Source organism: Populus nigra, chromosome 13, assembly GCF_951802175.1.
Source record: "Populus nigra chromosome 13, ddPopNigr1.1, whole genome shotgun sequence".
Classification (NCBI taxonomy): Eukaryota; Viridiplantae; Streptophyta; class Magnoliopsida; order Malpighiales; family Salicaceae; genus Populus; species Populus nigra.
Genome location: NC_084864.1, coordinates 11044712 through 11064618, shown reverse-complemented (window position 1 = coordinate 11064618; position 19907 = coordinate 11044712). Strand labels below are relative to the sequence as shown.

The 19907-nt window shown below is 36.3% G+C and overlaps 2 protein-coding genes across 8 annotated transcripts; one reads left to right on the top strand and one right to left on the bottom strand.

Annotated features, from left to right (window-relative positions):
- Positions 1-1676: 1676 nt before the first annotated feature.
- LOC133671380 (sister chromatid cohesion protein SCC2) lies at positions 1677-16251 on the top strand. Of its 7 annotated transcripts, XR_009834294.1 has the most exons (29): positions 1677-2247; positions 2541-2659; positions 4123-4250; positions 4325-4430; positions 4503-4759; positions 5594-5701; positions 5872-5983; positions 6234-6330; positions 6435-6621; positions 6766-7197; positions 7275-7807; positions 7885-8095; positions 8176-8226; positions 8344-8502; positions 8588-8755; positions 9211-9510; positions 9595-9747; positions 10977-11146; positions 11685-11793; positions 12828-12989; positions 13078-13182; positions 13256-13486; positions 13826-13959; positions 14036-14329; positions 14407-14827; positions 15217-15309; positions 15410-15535; positions 15637-15997; positions 16076-16251. XR_009834294.1 is itself a non-coding variant. In XM_062092137.1 (28 exons), the coding sequence occupies exons 1-28, from the start codon at positions 1985-1987 to the stop codon at positions 15847-15849; spliced, it is 5427 nt and encodes a 1808-aa protein (XP_061948121.1). In that variant the 5' UTR covers positions 1677-1984; the 3' UTR covers positions 15850-16251. The 7 variants fall into 7 exon arrangements, 6 of the variants coding, with proteins under 6 accessions (XP_061948121.1, XP_061948118.1, XP_061948119.1 ...); XM_062092137.1 differs by having other exon boundaries at positions 2541-2636; positions 4115-4250; positions 15637-16251; XM_062092134.1 differs by having other exon boundaries at positions 15637-16251.
- A 278-nt stretch (positions 16252-16529) lies between these two features.
- On the bottom strand, positions 16530-19350 carry LOC133671382 (biotin carboxyl carrier protein of acetyl-CoA carboxylase 2, chloroplastic-like). The gene is made up of 7 exons (XM_062092141.1): positions 18882-19350; positions 18055-18108; positions 17818-17969; positions 17391-17709; positions 17195-17266; positions 16977-17042; positions 16530-16894 (listed from the first exon to the last, which is right to left on the bottom strand). The coding sequence occupies exons 1-7, from the start codon at positions 19044-19046 to the stop codon at positions 16871-16873; spliced, it is 852 nt and encodes a 283-aa protein (XP_061948125.1). The 5' UTR covers positions 19047-19350; the 3' UTR covers positions 16530-16870.
- Positions 19351-19907: the final 557 nt, after the last annotated feature.

Below are 19907 nucleotides of genomic sequence, written 5' to 3'. Positions count from 1 at the left end.
TTAACTCGATTATGGAATTTCTCACATCTTTTTAAAAGTATAATTGTCTCCTAATTTATTTTCTGAATAAAAAAAAAATCAATCTAACTTGCGACATCACATAGATCTCCTATATAATATAAACTAAAATGAAGCTTTGTAAAGGCCTCGATTACTTTATCAAAACTTTTGCAACCAATTGAACTATTCCATTACACTATTATTGTTTTTTTCATTGATTACACATTTGATCATATTAGATTAATCACATCATACTAAACATGTTGGTGATGACAAAACTTTTATGCGAGCATTAATCTCTTTATCTACTTTTTATATATTTTTTTATATTTTTTTTAAAACAAATTCATAAACACAGAAGATGAGAGTTCATGATTTTAAAGTTAGGGAATTTGAGTTTAGTTGTTAGAATGGGTAAGTTGGGATTCCATAAGACAAAAGAATTTAAGTTCATAATCTTTATAGAGTCATCACTAATCCAAAAACCATTAAATAAAATCTCCTAATAAATATATATTATGAGATACATTAAAATGATATTTTTTATTTTTAAAAAATTATTTTTAAGATCAGCACATCAAAAAAATTTTAAAACATAAAACAAAATAATTTTTAACAAAATAATTTTATAAAATTTTTAAAAACATGATTTCAACTATGTTCTCAAACAAATTCTAAACATGTCGATGATGATGACAAAACTTTTATGGGAGCATTCAGTCCCTCTATCTACTTTTTCTATAGTTTTTCTTTTTCTATTATCTACTTCTTCTACAAGAATTCAGTCTTTCTATCTACTTCTTCTGTAGTTTTTCTTTTTCTATTATCTACTTCTTCTATAGTTTTTTTTCTCAATTTTTTCAAACAAATTTATAAGACAAAAAAATGAGAATATTAAAAAATAATATAAATTATACTATATGATTATTTAAAATACACTCATTGTTGATTGAATTATTTCTTTAACAATATATAAAATAACTTTGAAGATAAGTCCGATGTTACAAAAAAAATTAATTTTTTTTTCAAAATTTTTTATATTTTTTTGATTATTTTGATGTGCTGATATTAAAAATAATTTTTTAAAAATAAAAAATATATTATTTTAATGCATTTCTGATAAAAAAATACTTTAAAAAGCAATCGCTACCATATTCTCAAACAGACCCTTAAGTATAAGATGCAAGAAAGATTAATGAGGTATTTGAGAGTGTAGTAACAATTGCTTTTTAAAGTGTTTTTTACTTAAAAATACATTAAAAAAATTTTAAATTAAAAAAATAAAAAAACATAAAAAATATTTAAAACTAAAAAGATTTTTTAAATATACAATTCCACTGTAATCCCAGATACCTTCTCATCCTATTTCATTACACACAAAGTTCCAAATTAATAAAAAAAAATTCCCTCTGTTTTTTTCTTCTTCAAAACTAATTTCCACGACTCTCAAGTTTTCAAACACCAAACTTCCTCGACAAGCAAGCTGACAAATACACAAAACAAATCCAAAACAGAAATCAAAATAAAAATGGCAATTTAGTAATTCCAATAATTTAGTCCCTTTCAATTTCGTAACAAAACCACCTCCCCAACCTCCATAACAATTAACAAGAGAGAAGGCAGAAACCGTCAACCAAGGGTGTTTCAGTAAGTTTATCGACTCCTCCCAATTTTCTTCTCCTATAAAACCAAAAAAAAAATCCACATTTTTATCCCCAAAAAATCCCCAAAAATAAAATCACTTTCCCCGCCAACTGTGATTTTGCTTCTCTCATTTCTCTTCCCCTAATCTCTCTCTCTCGGTCTCAAGTCTCAACAAATAGACTCGCTGAGTCTACTGAAAACCCTAATTATTCACTAATTACCCCTGCACTTCCACATTATTACACTCTTACCACTCCAACTTATTATCCCTTCCCCCTCCCTTACTTCTTCACTTGATGCTTTTAGTTAGTCAATTCAGAACTCACCGGTTAATTAATCGATGAGCAATTCAAATTCAAATCCAAGCGGTTCGGGTTCGGTTCCTAGAGGAATCGGCCTGTCCAACAGCATACACTCTGAAGTAGCGCCGTGTTTGCCTTTGCCTTCGCTTCCTGTTTTCTGTGGCGCTTCGGATCCGGAGCTCCGGTTGTTCGACGGAGCTAGTGCTAGAAATAGTAATTTCTGGTTTTTGAATCGAAATGAAATTCTGTCTCAGTCTTCCAGAATCGCTGATCTGCTTCGTCAAACCGACGTATCCTACCTGTAAGCCTTCCTTTTTTCTATAATAATTTATTTATTTTTACTTATTATTTGTTATTTTTGAAATTCGAGTGATAAATGTAATTTTTTTGTGTAGCAAACTTTAATTCATGCTTGAACTGAATAAATTAATATTTTACTTTACACCGAGTTTCTTTTCAAAACCTTAATTTGTGTTAATTCCGTAGTTTCTCGATTAACTTAACGTGATTGTCCAGAAAATCCATGATTTTAGTCAAGCTCATCTTTATTGTATCGGTGTTATGATTTTGCTTATGCCTGGTGTTGTTTTGCAGGACACTTAGAGATGAGAATAGGGAAACTGCGTCTGACAACGTGGAGCGGTTGGAACTTTATGAAGAGGTTCTTCGCTGCATTCCTGATGCATTTGAGTATGTTACTCATGGTAAACAAAGTACACGCTTTTTCTCTTTTCATATTGTTCTCTTTACTAGAAATGATTCTTTTAATGTATAGTTGAATTGATAGATGATTTAATTGCTATAGAAGAATGCAGGAAGTTTGCTTAGCAGTTTTAGGCTTATGTTTATTGGATATAGAGATGATTGTAAACTGTGGGAATCATTTGGAAAAGGGTATAATTCAAAGCTTTTAGGAATATGTTTCCATATAAGGGTACTTTTTGAGGTATTCTTTACTCAATTTTCAATGCTATTAGTCTCAGAAAAGAAGAATAGCATGATTGCAATATGAGTGCCTGCATTTAGCCTTTGTGTTTTTCATGTTGATTAGACTATTAGGTATGTTTGTAGAAAGTTTACTGACAAAGTGGACTTTAGTTGATGAGATGTTAAGTTTAGGATATGTTAGACGAGCATAGAAAATAGGGAATAATGTTCCATGGTTTCCCTAAGGTGATTTCTACGACACTCCTGTTTTGTTTGAGAGGGAGAATTAAGATGTTGATCAGATTTAGATAGATAAGAGATGGCTTGGAAGTGTTTGGATAGATAAGATAATTGCATGATATGGAGGTGAAATTATTGCTCTCTGTTTCGTTTAATAGTGTATGTGCTTCTCTGTTGTAATGATCTTGAGAGTGAACTTTGAGGATGAGTGGGATAGTATACAGCAAGTTAATCCTATTGTTGCTAAATTTTAGAATTGACCGAGCATGGTGGCTTCCTTCTGTATCCAGTCCTATCATATCTTTCATAATTCATCAAATTGTCATTGGTTCTTCGTTTATTTATATGAGGATTGTTTCTTTGCATAGAATTTTTGTGAAGAAACCTGTCAGAAAATGGAAGGTGACTTCTTCCTTAGTGATTATCTTTAGACTTTATAGCTGAAACAGTTTGACCACAATTACACAAATCGACCTACATTTAATATGTTTTTGGTTGGTCTCTGGCATTACTTTTGCCTTGGAGATGCCTGGATTGCTTCCTATACAACGCGGTACATAAAAATATAATATTCATGGATTTTGGTAAGTGGTTCATATATTTTATGATCCATGAAGCACTTACAATCACCTGCAAATATTCCTTTTGATGGAAATACTCTTTTAGATTTTTAATTAAAGCAAATGTGTTGTCACTAAAAGAATTGTAATTGTAAATAGAACTGAATCACACATAATGAGACAGGAATGGTGGTCCTCGTAACTGAATAAAAAAGATGTAGCGATCACCACTCAGGAGTAGAATATGTAGCTGGAAAGACATGAAGGTGGCTTTAGGGGCCATCATTTGACAGAACAATTCATAAATAGATAAATGTACCATCTTTAGGTGTTTTGCATGTTATATACTATTCTTTAAACTTATTTTCCTTTAAAGCTTGCATTATTTCTTACATAACACTTAAGAGTTGCTGTGCTTGTGGGTTATTGCATTTGTTCAAGTTTCTCAGGTAAGGGGCAAATTTCTGGAAATGCAGCATTTGAAAGCAAGCGCATTGAGCTAAGTGTACCTGTTTCGTTTCAAGCACAAAGAGATTATGATGGATTTCAAAATCACCAACCGAAATACACCCCTAATGTATGCAAAATTTTGGATTTAGCTTTATGTGATCGGGTTCAATATTTATTGGTAACTTAGGGGATAAACTGCAGGACATTGCCTCATCTCTGAGGAAACCAAAAGTCAAGAAAAAAGGCAGTGATGACATTTCAGCAGTGATTCAGCCAGATCCTGCTGAGCTTCAAGGTAGAGCTACTGGTGATATTTTGAACTCTTATCTCTCTCATTTCTTATTCATTTTATGGTTTTGCTGTTGACATCTTTTTTCAGATGCAACAATTGGAAGCTTCTGTGATATGTTGGAAGACTTTTGTGGAAGAGCTGAAGTTCCTGGTGATGATCGGGAAGAAGCAGAGTGGTTATCGTTGCCTCCTGCTGACCTCAGAAAGCTTGTGAATGAAATAACATCGTTACGTGCAAAAAAGCTTTTAAATTTGATCCCTGTAGAAGTTCTTGTAAGACTCTTGAGGGTTCTGGATCACCAAATACATCGAGCTGAAGGCTTATCCATTGATGAATGTGAACATGTGAGTTTTCGTTTTTTTTAGTCGCATCTGAGTTCTTGTAGGCTTGTAGGATGTGGTGTCACCCTAAATTTTATTCTGGGACAGTTCACCTGTATTATTTTTTCTTTCTAAGTTTCACTTTTGGAACTTGATTCTTGTTAGCTATCTAAGTTGTTGATTTACTTCCCTTTTGATGCAGTTATCATAGCATTCTCTTTTTCTACACTTCTTAGGATGCCATTTACTGTTTGTTAGTAATAAGATAAGGAGATTATAAATTTATTATATTCATTCTCAGTGTTATCAACTCCTTTGCTAGCAGTCTTGTGAGCTAAACTGTTCACATTTATTGCATACCAGTCTGTTAAATCTAATGTGTCTTAGTGTAATTTTGACCTTTCTGAGTTGGTGGGAGCTCTTTAAGTGGAGTTTTGGGATATATAACACTGAGTTCTTCTACAAGATCTTCAAGGATCAAGTCAATAATCTATATTGACAATGATGTGGTCCATGGTACAAATGATAGGCTAAATATATGATTGTGGAATTTGAATTTTATTCTGTTTCCTTTGATCTGATGTTGAAATGCTTAGTAAAAGTCCAAGGAAATTGATGGCTTGAACAGCCAGCTTGCTTAATGAGAACCATCAACTATGGCCCTTGGATTTAGAACTTTGATTTGTTTTTTTGGTCAAGAGTTTTCTGGATATCTCTATTGGTGTTTTGATTTTAGATATGGTTTGACTTTTTGTCCTATAATAACTTTGATGTGTTCCCTTGTGGTTGATGCTTTCATTGTGTTGGTAGTATGATTTAGTTATTTTATTTGCTTTCCTGTTTTTCTTAATGCTGCAGTCAGATTCAGAAGTAGTCTCCTATGTCTTCTGTGCGCTGGAGTCTATTCATGCAGCTCTAGCTGTAATGGCGCATAATAACATGCCAAAGCAGCTGTATAAAGAAGAGGTGCTTCCTTTATTAATTTTGATATATTAAAAATGTCTTTTAAATGTTCTCTTTCTGTAATGAAAAAAATAATCAAGCATTCTCCCTCTGCCGTGTATGTTCTTACATGTTTTTCTCAAGATTTGCATGATCTTAATTTATCAATATTGATTGTGGTGTTTCCATATCAGATTATTGAAAGAATTTTGGAGTTCTCTAAGCATCAAATAATGGATGTGATGTCTGCTTATGATCCATCATATCGTGCTTTGCATAGGCCTAGTGAAAATGGGGCACCTGAAGGTAGGCATTGTACCTTCATTCAGTTGTTTCTTTCCCTTCTGTTAACTTGCCATTCCCCAACAGGCTTTTCCTTTTCTCCTGAAAATTGCTAATGACTATGCATGTCATTTTGAAACAAGAAAAAAACATGGTCATGAAATTTTCAAATTGGTTTTCCTTACCATAACAGGTCATTGTGTTCTTTTATTGGTTTTTAATTGAGTTCTTCTTGCATTGCTCAAAGCTGAAACCATCTACTATTTATTCTCAGGTTATGAAGACGAAGAGCCTGACCCTGACTATGGTTCAGCTAACAAGAAACGGCGAACTGTAAAGAGTGTAAGAGTGAAGAAGTCAGCATCCAACAGGTGCGCTTATCAAAATTCTGTTTCCCTGATATTAAATTTTATGGCAAATTTAAGAGTTTAGAATTTGAGGTTTCTCTTGATTGTTTACCCTTTTTCCTTGACAGGGTCTCTGGTGCTGTGAATACTATACTACAAAAACTGTGCACAATACTCGGTTTACTGAAGGATTTGTTGTTGATAGAGAGGTTATCTGATAGTTGCATTCTACAACTGGTGAGGACAAGCTTTACGACTTTTTTGGTGGACAATATCCAACTTTTGCAGATGAAGGCTATTGGGTTAATCTGTGGGGTAGAGCTCTTTACACTTTTCCTTTTTCTTGAGAGCTAATGCATGTGCATTTGTACTTGCATGGATTCTTCTATACATGTAAATATACATATGCATCACATGGTTTTGTGGTCTCTTAGTGTTTTTTTGTTTATTATGGTACAGATATTCTATTCATACATACAGCATCGTCCATACATCATAGACGAAATAGTTCAGCTACTCTGGAAGTTACCATCCTCAAAGCGAGCACTCAGAGCCTATCACCTGCCTGATGAAGAACAGAGGCAGATTCAGATGGTAACTGCTTTACTGATTCAATTGGTTCAGAGCAGTGCAAACCTTCCTGATGCTTTGAGGCAAGCATCGAGTGGTAATTCCATCTTAGAAGTCTCTTTGGATGCTAGTTATCCTATCAAGTCCCACGAAGCAGCCACAGAGACCTGCTGTCTTTTCTGGACCCGAGTTCTCCAGCGCTTCACTACTGTCAAGAATCAAGATGCTTCTGAACTGAAAGTGATGATGGAGAATCTTGTTACAGATCTACTAACAACTCTCAATTTACCAGAATACCCTTCTTCGTCTCCCATTCTGGAGGTGAGATAGATTTGAATCTAATTTTGCTTCCTCATGAAAACACACATGTTTTCATGCTAAGGGACTTCTGTTTGCAGGTTCTTTGTGTCTTACTACTTCAGAATGCTGGACTGAAATCCAAGGATGTCTCTGCACGTTCCATGGCCATTGATTTTCTGGGCACCATTGCAGCAAGGTTAAAGCAGGATGCACTTATTTGTAGTGGGAACAAATTTTGGATATTGCAGGAACTGAGTTGTGGGGATGATGTGGATCTGAGTTTCCCAAAAGATGCATGCTGTGTTTGCTTAGATGGAAGGGTGGAGAACAGGTTGTTTATGTGTCCGGGTTGTCACAGATTGTTTCATGCTGATTGCATGGGAGTGAGAGAACATGAAGCTCCTAATCGAAGCTGGCACTGTATGATTTGCCTCTGCAAGAATCAACTTCTTGTGTTACAATCTTACAGTGATTCACATTACAAGGATGAGGAAAAAAAGGATAATATCCGGTCAAAGAACAATTCGGATGCTTCAGATACAGTAACAAAAGCTGAAATTGTTCAACAAATGCTTTTAAATTACCTCCAAGATGTTGTTTCTGCTGATGATGCATACCTCTTTGTTCGCTGGTTTGTACTCTATGATGCTGTTTCCTCTCCATTTAAATGTTTTACAGTTTTGTTTATTAGAGAACATGTCTGTGCAGGTTTTATCTGTGCTTGTGGTACAAGGATGACCCGAAATCTAAACAAAAGTTTATGTACCATCTCACTAGACTGAAATCAAACCTTATTGTGCGTGATTCTGGGACTGCATTTTCATTGTTGACGAGGGATTCTGTAAAGAAGATTGCTTTAGCATTGGGACAAAATAGTTCTTTTTGTAGAGGGTTCGATAAGATTCTTCATATGCTTTTGGTCAGTATAGCATCTCACTTTCTCTATTTTCCATGCATGTGCAGAACATGTGTTGATGCTTACACGTTTCTTGTTTCTAGGCAAGTTTGAGGGAGAATTCTCCTGTAATTAGGGCCAAGGCATTACGAGCAGTAAGTAGAAGAATTTATATTTTGATCTGCTTTGCCTTTGATTGTAAATTAAACACTTCTGTGGTTATTTTGATGTAATACAGTGGCCTTTCTTTTTATTTTGTTTCATGGGATCAGGTCAGTATTATTGTAGAAGCTGATCCTGATGTATTACGTGACAAGCGAGTACAATTGGCTGTTGAAGGAAGATTTTGTGATTCAGCAATATCTGTGAGAGAAGCTGCATTGGAACTTGTTGGTAGGCATATTGCTTCACACCCTGATGTCGGTCTGCAGGTATGCGAAATCAAACTTTGCTAATTCTTTTTCTTTTTATTACATCTGCTTCTTCCCTCCCCAAGTCCATATTTTTGTGATGCAGTATTTTGAGAAGGTTGCTGAAAGGATAAAAGATACTGGAGTGAGCGTGAGAAAACGAGCTATCAAAATCATCAGAGACATGTGCATTTCAAATCCAAACTTCACTCAATTTACAACTGCATGTATTGAGATCATATCCCGTGTCAGTGATGACGAATCCAGTATTCAGGTAGTTTAAAGCAAAACAGAATGAGTTCGTATATCATTTCAGGCAATTAGGCTACTGACTATAATTGTCTACCAGTTGCTTAACTTTTTCATGTTGCCATATGTGATCATGCCATGTACAATTTGGTTAGACCACAATGTTCATTCTTTTGAAGTGTAACTGCCATTATTGACCACTGTTTTCCCTCACACCTGGACTAATGCGTTGCAAAAATCTTGAATATGGTGATCTTCTGGTTTACCACTCTAGCATCCAAAAATAATAAAAATGTTTCCTTCTGAGGAATCTGGCTTTCAGCAAATTACAATAGTATAACAACTTTTTTCTACTTTCTTTTATAGAATACAAGTGGCAGGGTAGCAGAAAACATAGCCAGAAAAGCTACTTCAATAACAGCAGATAAAATGTGTTTCCCCTATGCTATTTCCCTGTATTCATGCTTCTGTTATGTACAGGATCTTGTCTGCAAAACATTTTATGAGTTTTGGTTTGAGGAATCTTCTGGATTGCGAACACAATTTTTTGGAGATGGCAGTTCTGTGCCACTGGAGGTGGCTAAGAAGACTGAGCAAATTGTTGAGATGTTGAGGAGGATGCCAAGTCATCAGCTTCTTGTCACAGTCATCAAGCGCAATCTAGCCCTTGACTTTTTTCCTCAATCAGCTAAAGCTGTTGGGATCAACCCCGTGTCACTTGCATCAGTGCGCAAGCGCTGTGAGTTGATGTGCAAGTGCTTACTGGAAAGAATACTGCAGGTATTTCTGTTTTTATTTTATTTTATACGCATTTGATTGTCTGTTTGGTTGCAAAGGACATGATAAGAAATTTTTTCTTGGCAGGTAGAGGAAATGAATAGTGATGAAGTGGAGCTCTGCACACTTCCTTATGTGCTTGCATTGCATGCATTTTGTGTTGTTGATCCAACGCTTTGTGCACCTGCTTCTGATCCCTCCCAGTTCGTTGTTACTCTACAGCCATATCTCAAGAGTCAGGTTATCTGAAGTTTTTTTTTTTGACAATGTTCTGTCAATCTGGTGGCATAATTTTGGTAGTTTTGGTTATTATATCCACACATATGGTATTAGATCTTGTTGCTTGACTGTCAAGCATGGGTTTTTTTTCTTTCTAAGAGTTAGCTGGTGAAGGGTAAATGATTGAATTTAGGAATCCAACATCCCAAATTGGATTTGAACCCATATCAAGCTTTGGGAATCAAATGGAATCAGAATCTGCAGTAGTCTGAAGAACTGTATTTTATTAGCCTTCCCTTTCATCTTTTCTATTCTGCTTAGGGATGAATTTGAACTCTACTGGCTGTATTTTGTGGTAAATGGTTGATCTTTATGGTGAATTTGAGCACTGATTAGGTGGACATGCATTTACAATTCAAAATTTTTGGTAGTTTCCCCCAAAATTGAGTTACAGGTGGGTTCTTTGTTTCTAGTCTTTGGGCATCATTAATCATATATAACTCAAGTCTATATTTTCACATTCCTGTAAAAACAAGTTTGAACAATTGAGTCAATTTTAGAGATGGGGAAGGGGTTTTGTTTAGCAGCAACGCAGAGGAATTGTTGGCTTATGTGTACAAGCTGCTAAAAGGAGTGCCATTCTTTGGGGTGATAATCAAAATCCTAGGCTTGCAATTTCTGATGTTCTAAGTTTGACTTTTGAGAGCAGCTATGTCATGGAAAAAATGTTTAAGCTTCTGATTCCTCAAGATTTGTATCTCAGAACATTGCTTAGTGGAAATAGCCTTTTTATGCAGAATTGACATATACCAGGTCTAAACTTGTATGCCCGTTGAGAGATTTTTTCTTTTAACCTGTACCTGTTCATCTTTGAGTCAAGTGGAATGTGCTTAGCATTTCTTTCTCCTTGGAAACTGCATGAACAAACTACTTCCATGTAACTTAGCATTGTTTTGATGCAATTTTTTTCTTTAATATTCCCCCCTTACAGTGCACATTCTTCTCCTAAATTTTTCTTTTGAATTCAGTTTATAGAGGGAAAAATCTTCAATACTCCTTTGTACATACATCTTCTGTTCAGATTTCAGTAATTTGTCACAAATACTGAAATCTTAGTGGAAGATGTACCAGTGCAGTGATTGTATCAGAGATTTTTTCGAGTATACTGATATAAGAAAGAGAGAAATTTGCAGTTGTATCTTTGCTCTCAGACAGATGACACAGTTTAATTAGCTTTTACTTGTGCCCAGGTTGATGACCGAGCTATTGCACAATTATTGGAGAGTATAATCTTTATAATTGATTCTGTTCTTCCCTTAATCCGAAAGCTGCCTCAAAGTGTTGTTGAAGAACTAGAGCAAGATCTGAAGCAAATGATTGTTCGGCATTCGTTTTTGACAGTGGTCCATGCTTGCATCAAGTAATTTCAATGTTTCCTCTCTTGCTTCTCTTCTAGGTCATGTTGCAACATTTATTTTTTGATTTGCTTGTTCATCTTGTCTCAAGTAAATCTGTAAATTTCTTTTCTTGCTTCTCTTTTAGGTCATGCTGCAATATTTAGTATATAAAGTTCTTGTGCTTCCGATAAGTATGACCCTGCTTTAGTGTTTTATCTCACACTCATTATTTTGTGATTGCTGCAGCAAGGAATGGTTTGTAAATAAGATCTTGACTTGTATTACTGTGCAGTCTATTCCTCTATGCACTTATCGATGTATTATGCTATTACTTAAACATGCATGTTCATTTTCAACCCTTTTCTCTTTTTGTTTTTTTTACTCCCATGAGGACCATACACGAATCAATTCTGCCATGTTATAGAAAACAAAAAGGTTCCTTGGTCTTCGTTGATCTAAATTTGGGACATTTATGCATTTATGTTCCATCTATTTTCTGGATAAAACTAATTCTCTCTTTCAAATTTCTACTCGTGCTGATGATGTCTCTCATCATCACAGGTGTCTTTGTTCTTTGAGTAAAGTAGCAGCAAAGGGTGCTAGTGTAGTTGAGTATCTTATTCAGGTTTTTTTCAAACGTTTGGATGCTCAAGGAATCGATAACAAGCAGGTTGGTAGCTACAATTAAGGTTAATTATCTTCATCCCTGTTTGATTGGTTGGTCTTTATTTTCATATTCTATGGCTGCAACTTTACTATTGATCTGACATGAGAAGCTAATATGTATTTTGTTTTGCAAATTACTTTTTTCAAGCTGTACTTTGAACTTTAGGATTTGCGGATGGTATCCATGGAGAGGGTATTCCATGTTTCTTCCTATGGAACTTAGGTTTTAAGGAAAACAATAGTATGGCCTACCGTATTATGCTCCCGACTATCACCTTCTATTCAAATAGCTTTTTTGTAGATTATGAAACAAACAAGTTCCTAAAATTAATAGTATGAAACATAGTTTTCTCTTCTGTGTACCAAGAGCTCTGCCAGAATAAAGTGGAAATGTGAATGAATCCAAAAGTTTTGCAGTGGTCTAAGAGGAGAATTTAGTTTGCCTTGCTTATTTGATTGGATATCAGCTTTATATTGCTGATATTTTTGTGAGCCTTGGTGGATTTTAATCATCTAGTATTGCATTAAAGTCTGTTATGTGATGCTACATATAATATGTGCAGTATAATGCTGGATGCATATTGTGGCATTTATCAGGTGACTCAAATGAGACGATGCTCTGGTTATTATGGGGAGTTGGGGTCTAGGACTGAAGGATACTGAGATTAGTCACCTTTTTCATGTGCATGTAGTGTGAGCTTTTGTTAATCCTTGTTCAGTAATTGGCACTGTTTCCCTGTTTGTATTTTGCAGTTATACGTGTATAGGAGATGCTTTTGTCAGATTTAGTATAATAAATCAGAAGAGATGAACGACTTTTGCACTTGCATCTAGATTCTAATGAAAGTTCTTTAACTGTATGAAGAGAATTGCCCTGTGCATATCTGTTGCATATTCCACTGGATATAAATGTTGTTGTAATTGAGCCCATCTCATGTTATGGGTGTATATATTTTTTTTTCATGAAATGGTCTTTAAAAAATAGAAAATATATGGAACTGGAATATAAAGTAGACACTAACTCCATGCCAATCACAGCTAGCAGGCCGCTCTTTGTTCTGTCTTGGATTGCTTATTCGCTATGGAAACTCTTTGCTGAGTATCTCCAACAACAAAAATATTGATGTTGCGAGCAGTCTCAGTTTGTTTAAAAAGCATCTCCTTATGGAGGATTTCGGTATAAAAGTCAGGTCTTTGCAGGTGTGTATGCTTTCCTCCTCTCTTCTTGATTTATGTGAGGCCCGCTTTGATATTAATGTTTAATGATCTAGTTTTGTAATTGTTTCAGGCATTAGGATTTGTTCTTATTGCTAGGCCTGAGTTTATGCTGGAAAAGGACATTGGGAAAATATTGGAGGCAACTTTATCTTCTGGTTCTCATGTTCGTCTTAAGGTACTATAGTGCTAGCCTCTTTTTTTATCTTTCCATTTTTTTTTGTTGTGTACTGAATCATTCATTCCACCAGATGCAAGCTTTGCAAAATATGCATGAATATCTTCTGGATGCTGAAAGCCAAATGGACACAGATAAGACTAATAGTGTAGCTCATCATCCTGTAGAAGGGAGCAACAGTGTACCTGTTGCTGCTGGTGCAGGTGATACTAACATCTGTGGTGGTATAGTCCAGCTGTATTGGGATCATATTTTGGGAAGGTGCTTGGACTTCAACGAACAAGTTCGCCAGACTGCCCTTAAGGTGAGAACCTAGACTGGGTATTCTTGTCACTTTACGTGTAAAAGCTTTTGTTAAGGATGCATATCCCTGCCACATTTGTAAAAAGTAAAACGGACTTGAGAAAGTTCATTTTCTAAGAAAATTTGGAAACTAATTTGCATAAGCATAAATAATTGTTCACTATTTACAAGTCCAACATCAAATATATATTGCCAGAAAAGTTTAAGTGTTGACCCTGATTCGTAACACTAGATGGAAAATTTCTTGGTCTAACCACTCACATGCACCTGATTGTGAGTGAAATTTAGAGTTATTGCTGCATGCTTGGGTTTTATATCTCTTGATTTGCTATCTATGCAGATTGTGGAAGTAGTACTACGCCAGGGTCTGGTCCATCCTATAACCTGTGTTCCATATCTAATAGCATTGGAAACGGATCCTCAAGAGTTAAACTCAAAATTAGCCCACCATTTGCTGATGAATATGAATGAGAAGTATGTTTCTTGAAACAAATTTGTTTTTTTCTTTCCCTTTTTTTCTGGTTATGCAACTTACCAAAAATAATTTCAGGTATCCTGCTTTTTTTGAAAGCCGATTGGGTGATGGCCTTCAGCTGTCATTTATATTCATGAAATCTATTGTTAATATTTCTCCTGAAATTCCAAACCAAAAAATCCAATCTAAGACTGCTGGAAATCTCAAGGGAAAATCTGAAGGTGGCTCCCTATCTCAAGCAAGGCTTGGGGTTTCTCGGATATACAAGCTTATTCGCGGAAACCGAGTTTCAAGGAACAAATTTATGTCCTCAATTGTGCGAAAATTTGACAATCCAAGCCGGAGTGATTCAGTGATTCCTTTTTTAGTGTGAGTTGTCTGTAATGCTGATCGTAGATTCTTTTGAGTTTGATATGATATTTTAGAAATTGTCTTCTTTTTAACAGGTACTGCACGGAAATGCTTGCTTTGCTGCCGTTTACTTTACCTGATGAACCTCTGTATTTGATTTATGTTATAAATCGAGTTATTCAAGTAAGAGCAGGGGCACTTGAAGCAAATATGAAGGGACTAATCTTGCATTTTTCCCAAAGAAATGCTCGCATGGTTAATGAAAATGGGTTCATTCAAAGGGAACTTGCGGAGCCCGTTTCCCATCACATGGACATGAATGGTACAATTCAACCAAAGCCAGATGGTCAGCCTGATTACAGTCCTTTGAGATCATTTGATCTGAACGGAACAGTTCAAGAACAGCCTGCTGATCATGCAATTCTAAACTCTAGTGTCTCAAGATATCCAAAGATGGAGCGTGTGAGCTCTGGTGAGTCCGTAGGCATCTCCAAAGATGATGTGGAGAAAATTCAGGTACTTCTGAAAGCACTTGAAGTCATGCAGAATTTTGTTTTTTTTTTTTTTTCCTGGAAGTTGAATTATATCTTGTCTTGAGATGGAAGAATAGAGGGTCTTATTCTTCAGAAGAATAGATCAATGGAGGGCTTTGTCTTACTGCCTTTACTTTTTGGGTTTTTGTCCTCTCCAAGTGTCCAGTGTTTGGGAGTGATGGTATGGCATGAGCTTTTAGAGGGCTCCACTATGACTTATACGGGATTGTGGAATAGCACATGCCAATTTATTAATGCTATGCTGTTCATGTCTCTGAGTGCATTTGCTTTTGAACAAATACAAGATGAGAATTCTTTACTTCACAAACCCAGTACTGCTTCTCATTCCTCTTTCTGTGGGTTGTAACACAGGTTGACTGCCTCGCAGCAACTGCTTTGGAGCTTCTTTTGAAGCTCAAGAGACACCTGAAAATTGTGTATGGCCTTAATGATGCCCGGTGCCAGGTAAAAACTGTTTAGATTTGGTTTCTCTCATTACTTTGCTTTACAATACCGTGCATGTGCCTAAATTGTCTGCAACTGATTTACATGGCATATCTGCCAGGCTTTTTCTCCCACTGAACCCCCAAAGCCAGGAGAGGCTTTCTCAAGGCAGAACATTCCTTTTGACATGAGTCAAACAGGCACCAGTTTGCCGTCCACCTATCAAGATTTGGTTCAGAGATATCAGGTAGCTTGACCGTCATTGAGAAGGTCTCATAGAACTGGAATGGGGATAGAGTTTGGTTCAACTTCTGAACTTCTGTGTCTAAATGGTTTGTTATTGCACAGGAATTCAAGGGAGCCTTAAAGGAGGATACTGTCGATTACTCAACGTACACAGCAAATATCAAGAGGAAACGACCTGCCCCAAGAAAGGTGAAATCTGGACGTGTGATGGGAGACGATGAAGACGACGAAGAAGATGAAGACTGGGCATCCGGGGGTCGGAGGCCGGGCAGTGGCAGGAAAGGCAACAGCAGTAGAAGTAGGCACCGGCAATAGTTTTGTGAATATGAAACAGGGTAGGCTAACGAATGTATATTATGTAGGAGAAAAGGAAATAGCAGTAGGATAGAATGACAGCAAAAGAATAGAATTCTGGAAACAGAAGAAAGCAAGCATGAAGGGTCTTCATGCGAGGACTCTGGCAGTGAGGCACTTCTCCTCTAGCTATCTCCATTTTGTAATTTGCTTGCCAATTGACACAAACTTCATTCGTTGCTTTCAGTGAAATTCAAGAATCCTGCATTGGTTGGTTTCCCAGAAATCGTGGGCTGTTTTAACTCTCTGAAGAAACTAGTTCTTTTCAAGTATGAGAAATCGAGAGCAAAACATAAGCAAGATAGAAAGTGTACATCCATTTTTCAGACTTTTCATGTAATGAAATCATTTTATTGCCTCCTAGCTCTCCTCAAGGACTCTTTTTTTTTTTTTTTTTAATTCACATGATGTTTTCCTTCTTGTGCTCGATTCATGTTACTACGTCGTTTTAGCTCTTACAAAACTCTCTGTCCGCACAAGATCTCGTTGCTCTCTCTACCCTCCCTCCTGTGTTAAAATTGTTAGGTCAGAGGAGTTGAGCGTCCTTGATGTTTTCCACTTGTTAGGGATGGGAAGATAAACATGTAAACAAGAGGATTGCATTTTTTTTTTCAACGCATTCCACGTTTAGGTGGAAATAGTTCAACCAACCAATTCTTGAATTAAATTGCACAGCGCACAGCTGAGGCTGAGGCAGCTACAGCTTCTTACAAGTTCGACCCTAGGAATAAAAATTACAGGTTTCCAGTTGATGCTTCTGAATTCTATTTTTCGAAAATTGCCGAATCCCTTACATATCGTATCGCCAAAGGCTTTTTCCAGACTCCAAATACAAAACTAGAGTACAAACTCGGACTTTTTATTTCTATAAAATTACAGAGAAAAAAGGAAAAAAAGAAGAGACTGGATATTGAAAGTTGAGAGTTACTTCTCCGAAAACAGTAGCGGCTACAGAGTTTGAAGGAAGCTCCTTGCAAGTCATTCATGGTACAATGACAAAAAGAGGCTGCACGGAAGAAACAAAGGGTTTGGAATGATGTAAGAGTCTCCACTAAGTAGGAAGATAAAGATGGGGGGGGAGAGATTACCGAGTCCACACTAACTGGTTTCCCATCCTCTGCCAGGATCTCGGTTATGGTTCCAGATTGATCAGCCTACAAAAACCACAAAACAAAATAAGAAGCAAAATTAAATGATAGATATCAGGCATCCAAAGAATCACTCAATTCTTCAAACAAAAGATCTGTAAATGAGAGAGTACTAAAACTAATAAGCTCAAGAGACGTGGAATAAGAAGAGGAGTTACTTCGATTTCATTCATTAGCTTCATGGCCTCGATGATGCAAATGACTTGACCTTTCTGCACTTTATCCCCCGCCTGTAAAATGAAAATACATGGAGATGGGGAAAGAGTTCACATACGCACTTGGGAAATCTTGCAAGGTTTGTCTCTTGGGAGTTCCAGCTCTTAAATGGCATTATCACTAACGACAAACACTTACCTTCACAAATGGGGGTTCACCTGGAGCTGGACTCCGATAAAAGGTTCCAGCCATGGGGCATTTCAGTGGTGGATGAGATGACGGGCTTGCCTTTGCAGGAGAAGGCAGGGCAGGAGCAGGGGCTGGAGAGGGAATAGCAGCAGCTGGGGCAGGAGCAGCTGCTGGTAGTGGAGCAGGAAACGTTGCATGTGGGTAAGGAGGCTGCATTGCAAGAATAGCAGCTGCTGGTGATTGCTGCAAAGCCTCCTTTTTCCTTATTACAAGCTCACAATCTGATTGCTTCAGTTGCAGCTCGGTGATATCTCTTGAATCCACTAGTCTGCTCATGAAGACAATATTAATTCAATCAATGAGATAGATGTGTGGCCAAGCACCTAACAACAAGTGACATATACATACTTGGATATTACAAAATTCTTTGACTCACTTGACAAGTTCTGATACTTGTGTCATAAATGCTGAGATAGATGACACGTCAGGAATTTTGCTTTCTGTGGGTTCATCCTCTCCCTCTGACGATGCAACTTTGGGTTCAGTGTCCACCACCAGCGCCGAATTTGAAGATTTCTTGGCAATAGCCTTGGAATAAGAAGTGGGTTTTGTAAATAGCTAATGATGCTACCTCCTATAAACATACAATTTTAACTTCGCGTGTACAATTTACCTCATTCAGCTGTGCCTGCACCTTCACAACAGCCTGCTGTTTCCTATTAGGCCACTGCACATGATAACCAAAAATCCTTAAACTTTCAACAACAAGAAGAACATTTTTGTGAAGACATTGGTCTCCCACAACTCCAACAGATGCATTTTAGTCTTCATATAATATAATAGTCATATCACATCAATGAAAATCCAATCATGAGTAAAAAATCATGACAAGTTAAGAATTGACAACATTAATGTTAAAACATCAAAAGAGAAGCTCAATCCATGGTGATGGAATCAGATAGCAGTCATGATAGTAGCAGTCATTCACTATCATGACTAATTGACTTCAGTAGTAAACAAGCCAATATCAAAATTATAGATAGTTCCGTGCCCCCTTCTTTAGTTGCATTAATTTCCTATGTAACCGAGATAAAAAGTACAAAGATTCAAGCTTTACCAGCTACGTGCTTTCATCATAAGGTATTATTACTCGTATAAAAAACACAAAAGATGAATCTATAATTGAAATTTAATTTAAAAATCTGAAACACTGTTGTCTTTCCCTATGATCACAGCCAACTATCAAACCATATAGAAGGCAAGGAAAAAAAATAGACAACCTTCCTTAAGAATACGTTAACCCCAAAACAAATTGTTTGACACATGTATTTTTCACTGCATCAATATAAAATATCAAAGATTCATGCTTAACACACACAGAGAGATAAAGAAAAGAAATGAGACAGCGAATAATTCATGTCTTACTCAAAAAATTTATAATGGGCAACCAAATGATGAAGATATAGAGAGAACCACCAAATTACTACAAGATGAACTGACCTCAAAACCAGACACTGTGGATCCGAAAGAGAGAGACGGGTTCTGATTGGAATTGGGTGGTCGAGGAAAAGAGATCCTATGCTTTGGTAGTGGATTTTGAGCGTTGGATCCCGCACCAGCAGCAACCAAGACAGTCTTGGGGCATGGAACAGAGATAGAAGCCATGCTCTCTCTTCTCAGAGCAAAACCCAAGAAAGAATGATGTCCTAAGTTATTGAGTTTTGAATTCTATTGACAGAAAGATTGAAGAAGTGTGGTGGGTTGGTGGAGTTTTGTAGAGAAATTTGGCGATGGGATCGAAGGAAGTGTGTGTGAGTGTTGTGGGAAATCTGAGAAACCAAAATAGAGAGAAGCTTAAACGCAATATATGAGTTTCGATACTTCCAAGAGGAGGGGGGAAACGTGCACGGTTTTAGGTTTTAACTAACCCAACGGCACTTGAAGGCTGAAGCCTCACACGTTCCCTACGTACACACTTACGACAAGGAGGGTCAGAGCTTCTGTTTCCCTCCAACTGGAATGAAGAGTCGGGAAGGTGTCCTTTGTGACGTGGATTTTGTTCTCTTAAAAACGAGAATATTTTTTTGAAAATTAGAATTGTTCATAAAAAATATGGGCAAAATAACAGTTAAATTAACACAATTTGTACTTGTGTTCTGAAATCCGAAATTTAAAAATATAAATTTAAAATTCAACATTTAAAATGTCGAGTTTAAAAAACACACAATAACTTAAAAATATCATAATTCCAAATAATGATATATTTAAAAACTCTAAAATCAAATTCTAAGCAATACCCTGGCTCCAAAAACTCACCATAATTAAAATTTATATATGAACACGTAAACAAAGATAAATGGGTTAAATAATGTATTTGGAATATTAATATTATTGGAGGCTTTCTATTTGAGAAATTATTAATTTTGTTATTTTTTAATTTTCATATCTAGGCTGTTTAGAATTTCAAATTATGCATTTACAGTTGAACAAAGCCAGCATTGTTATGTTGTGTTATTATCAACTTCA

Excerpts from the sequence above, each read along its gene's own strand:
- LOC133671380 (XM_062092134.1), top strand. The coding sequence starts at position 1,985 with ATGAGCAATTCAAATTCAAATCCAAGCGGTTCGGGTTCGGTTCCTAGA. Across the intron at positions 2,248-2,540 it reads CAAACCGACGTATCCTACCT|GACACTTAGAGATGAGAATA; the intron begins GTAAGCCTTCCT and ends GTTGTTTTGCAG. Across the intron at positions 15,310-15,409 it reads TTAATGATGCCCGGTGCCAG|GCTTTTTCTCCCACTGAACC; the intron begins GTAAAAACTGTT and ends CATATCTGCCAG.
- LOC133671382 (XM_062092141.1), bottom strand. The coding sequence starts at position 19,046 with ATGGCTTCTATCTCTGTTCCATGCCCCAAGACTGTCTTGGTTGCTGCT. Across the intron at positions 17,970-18,054 it reads TGCAGGCACAGCTGAATGAG|GCTATTGCCAAGAAATCTTC; the intron begins GTAAATTGTACA and ends TCTTATTCCAAG. Across the intron at positions 17,043-17,194 it reads AGCTAATGAATGAAATCGAA|GCTGATCAATCTGGAACCAT; the intron begins GTAACTCCTCTT and ends TGGTTTTTGTAG.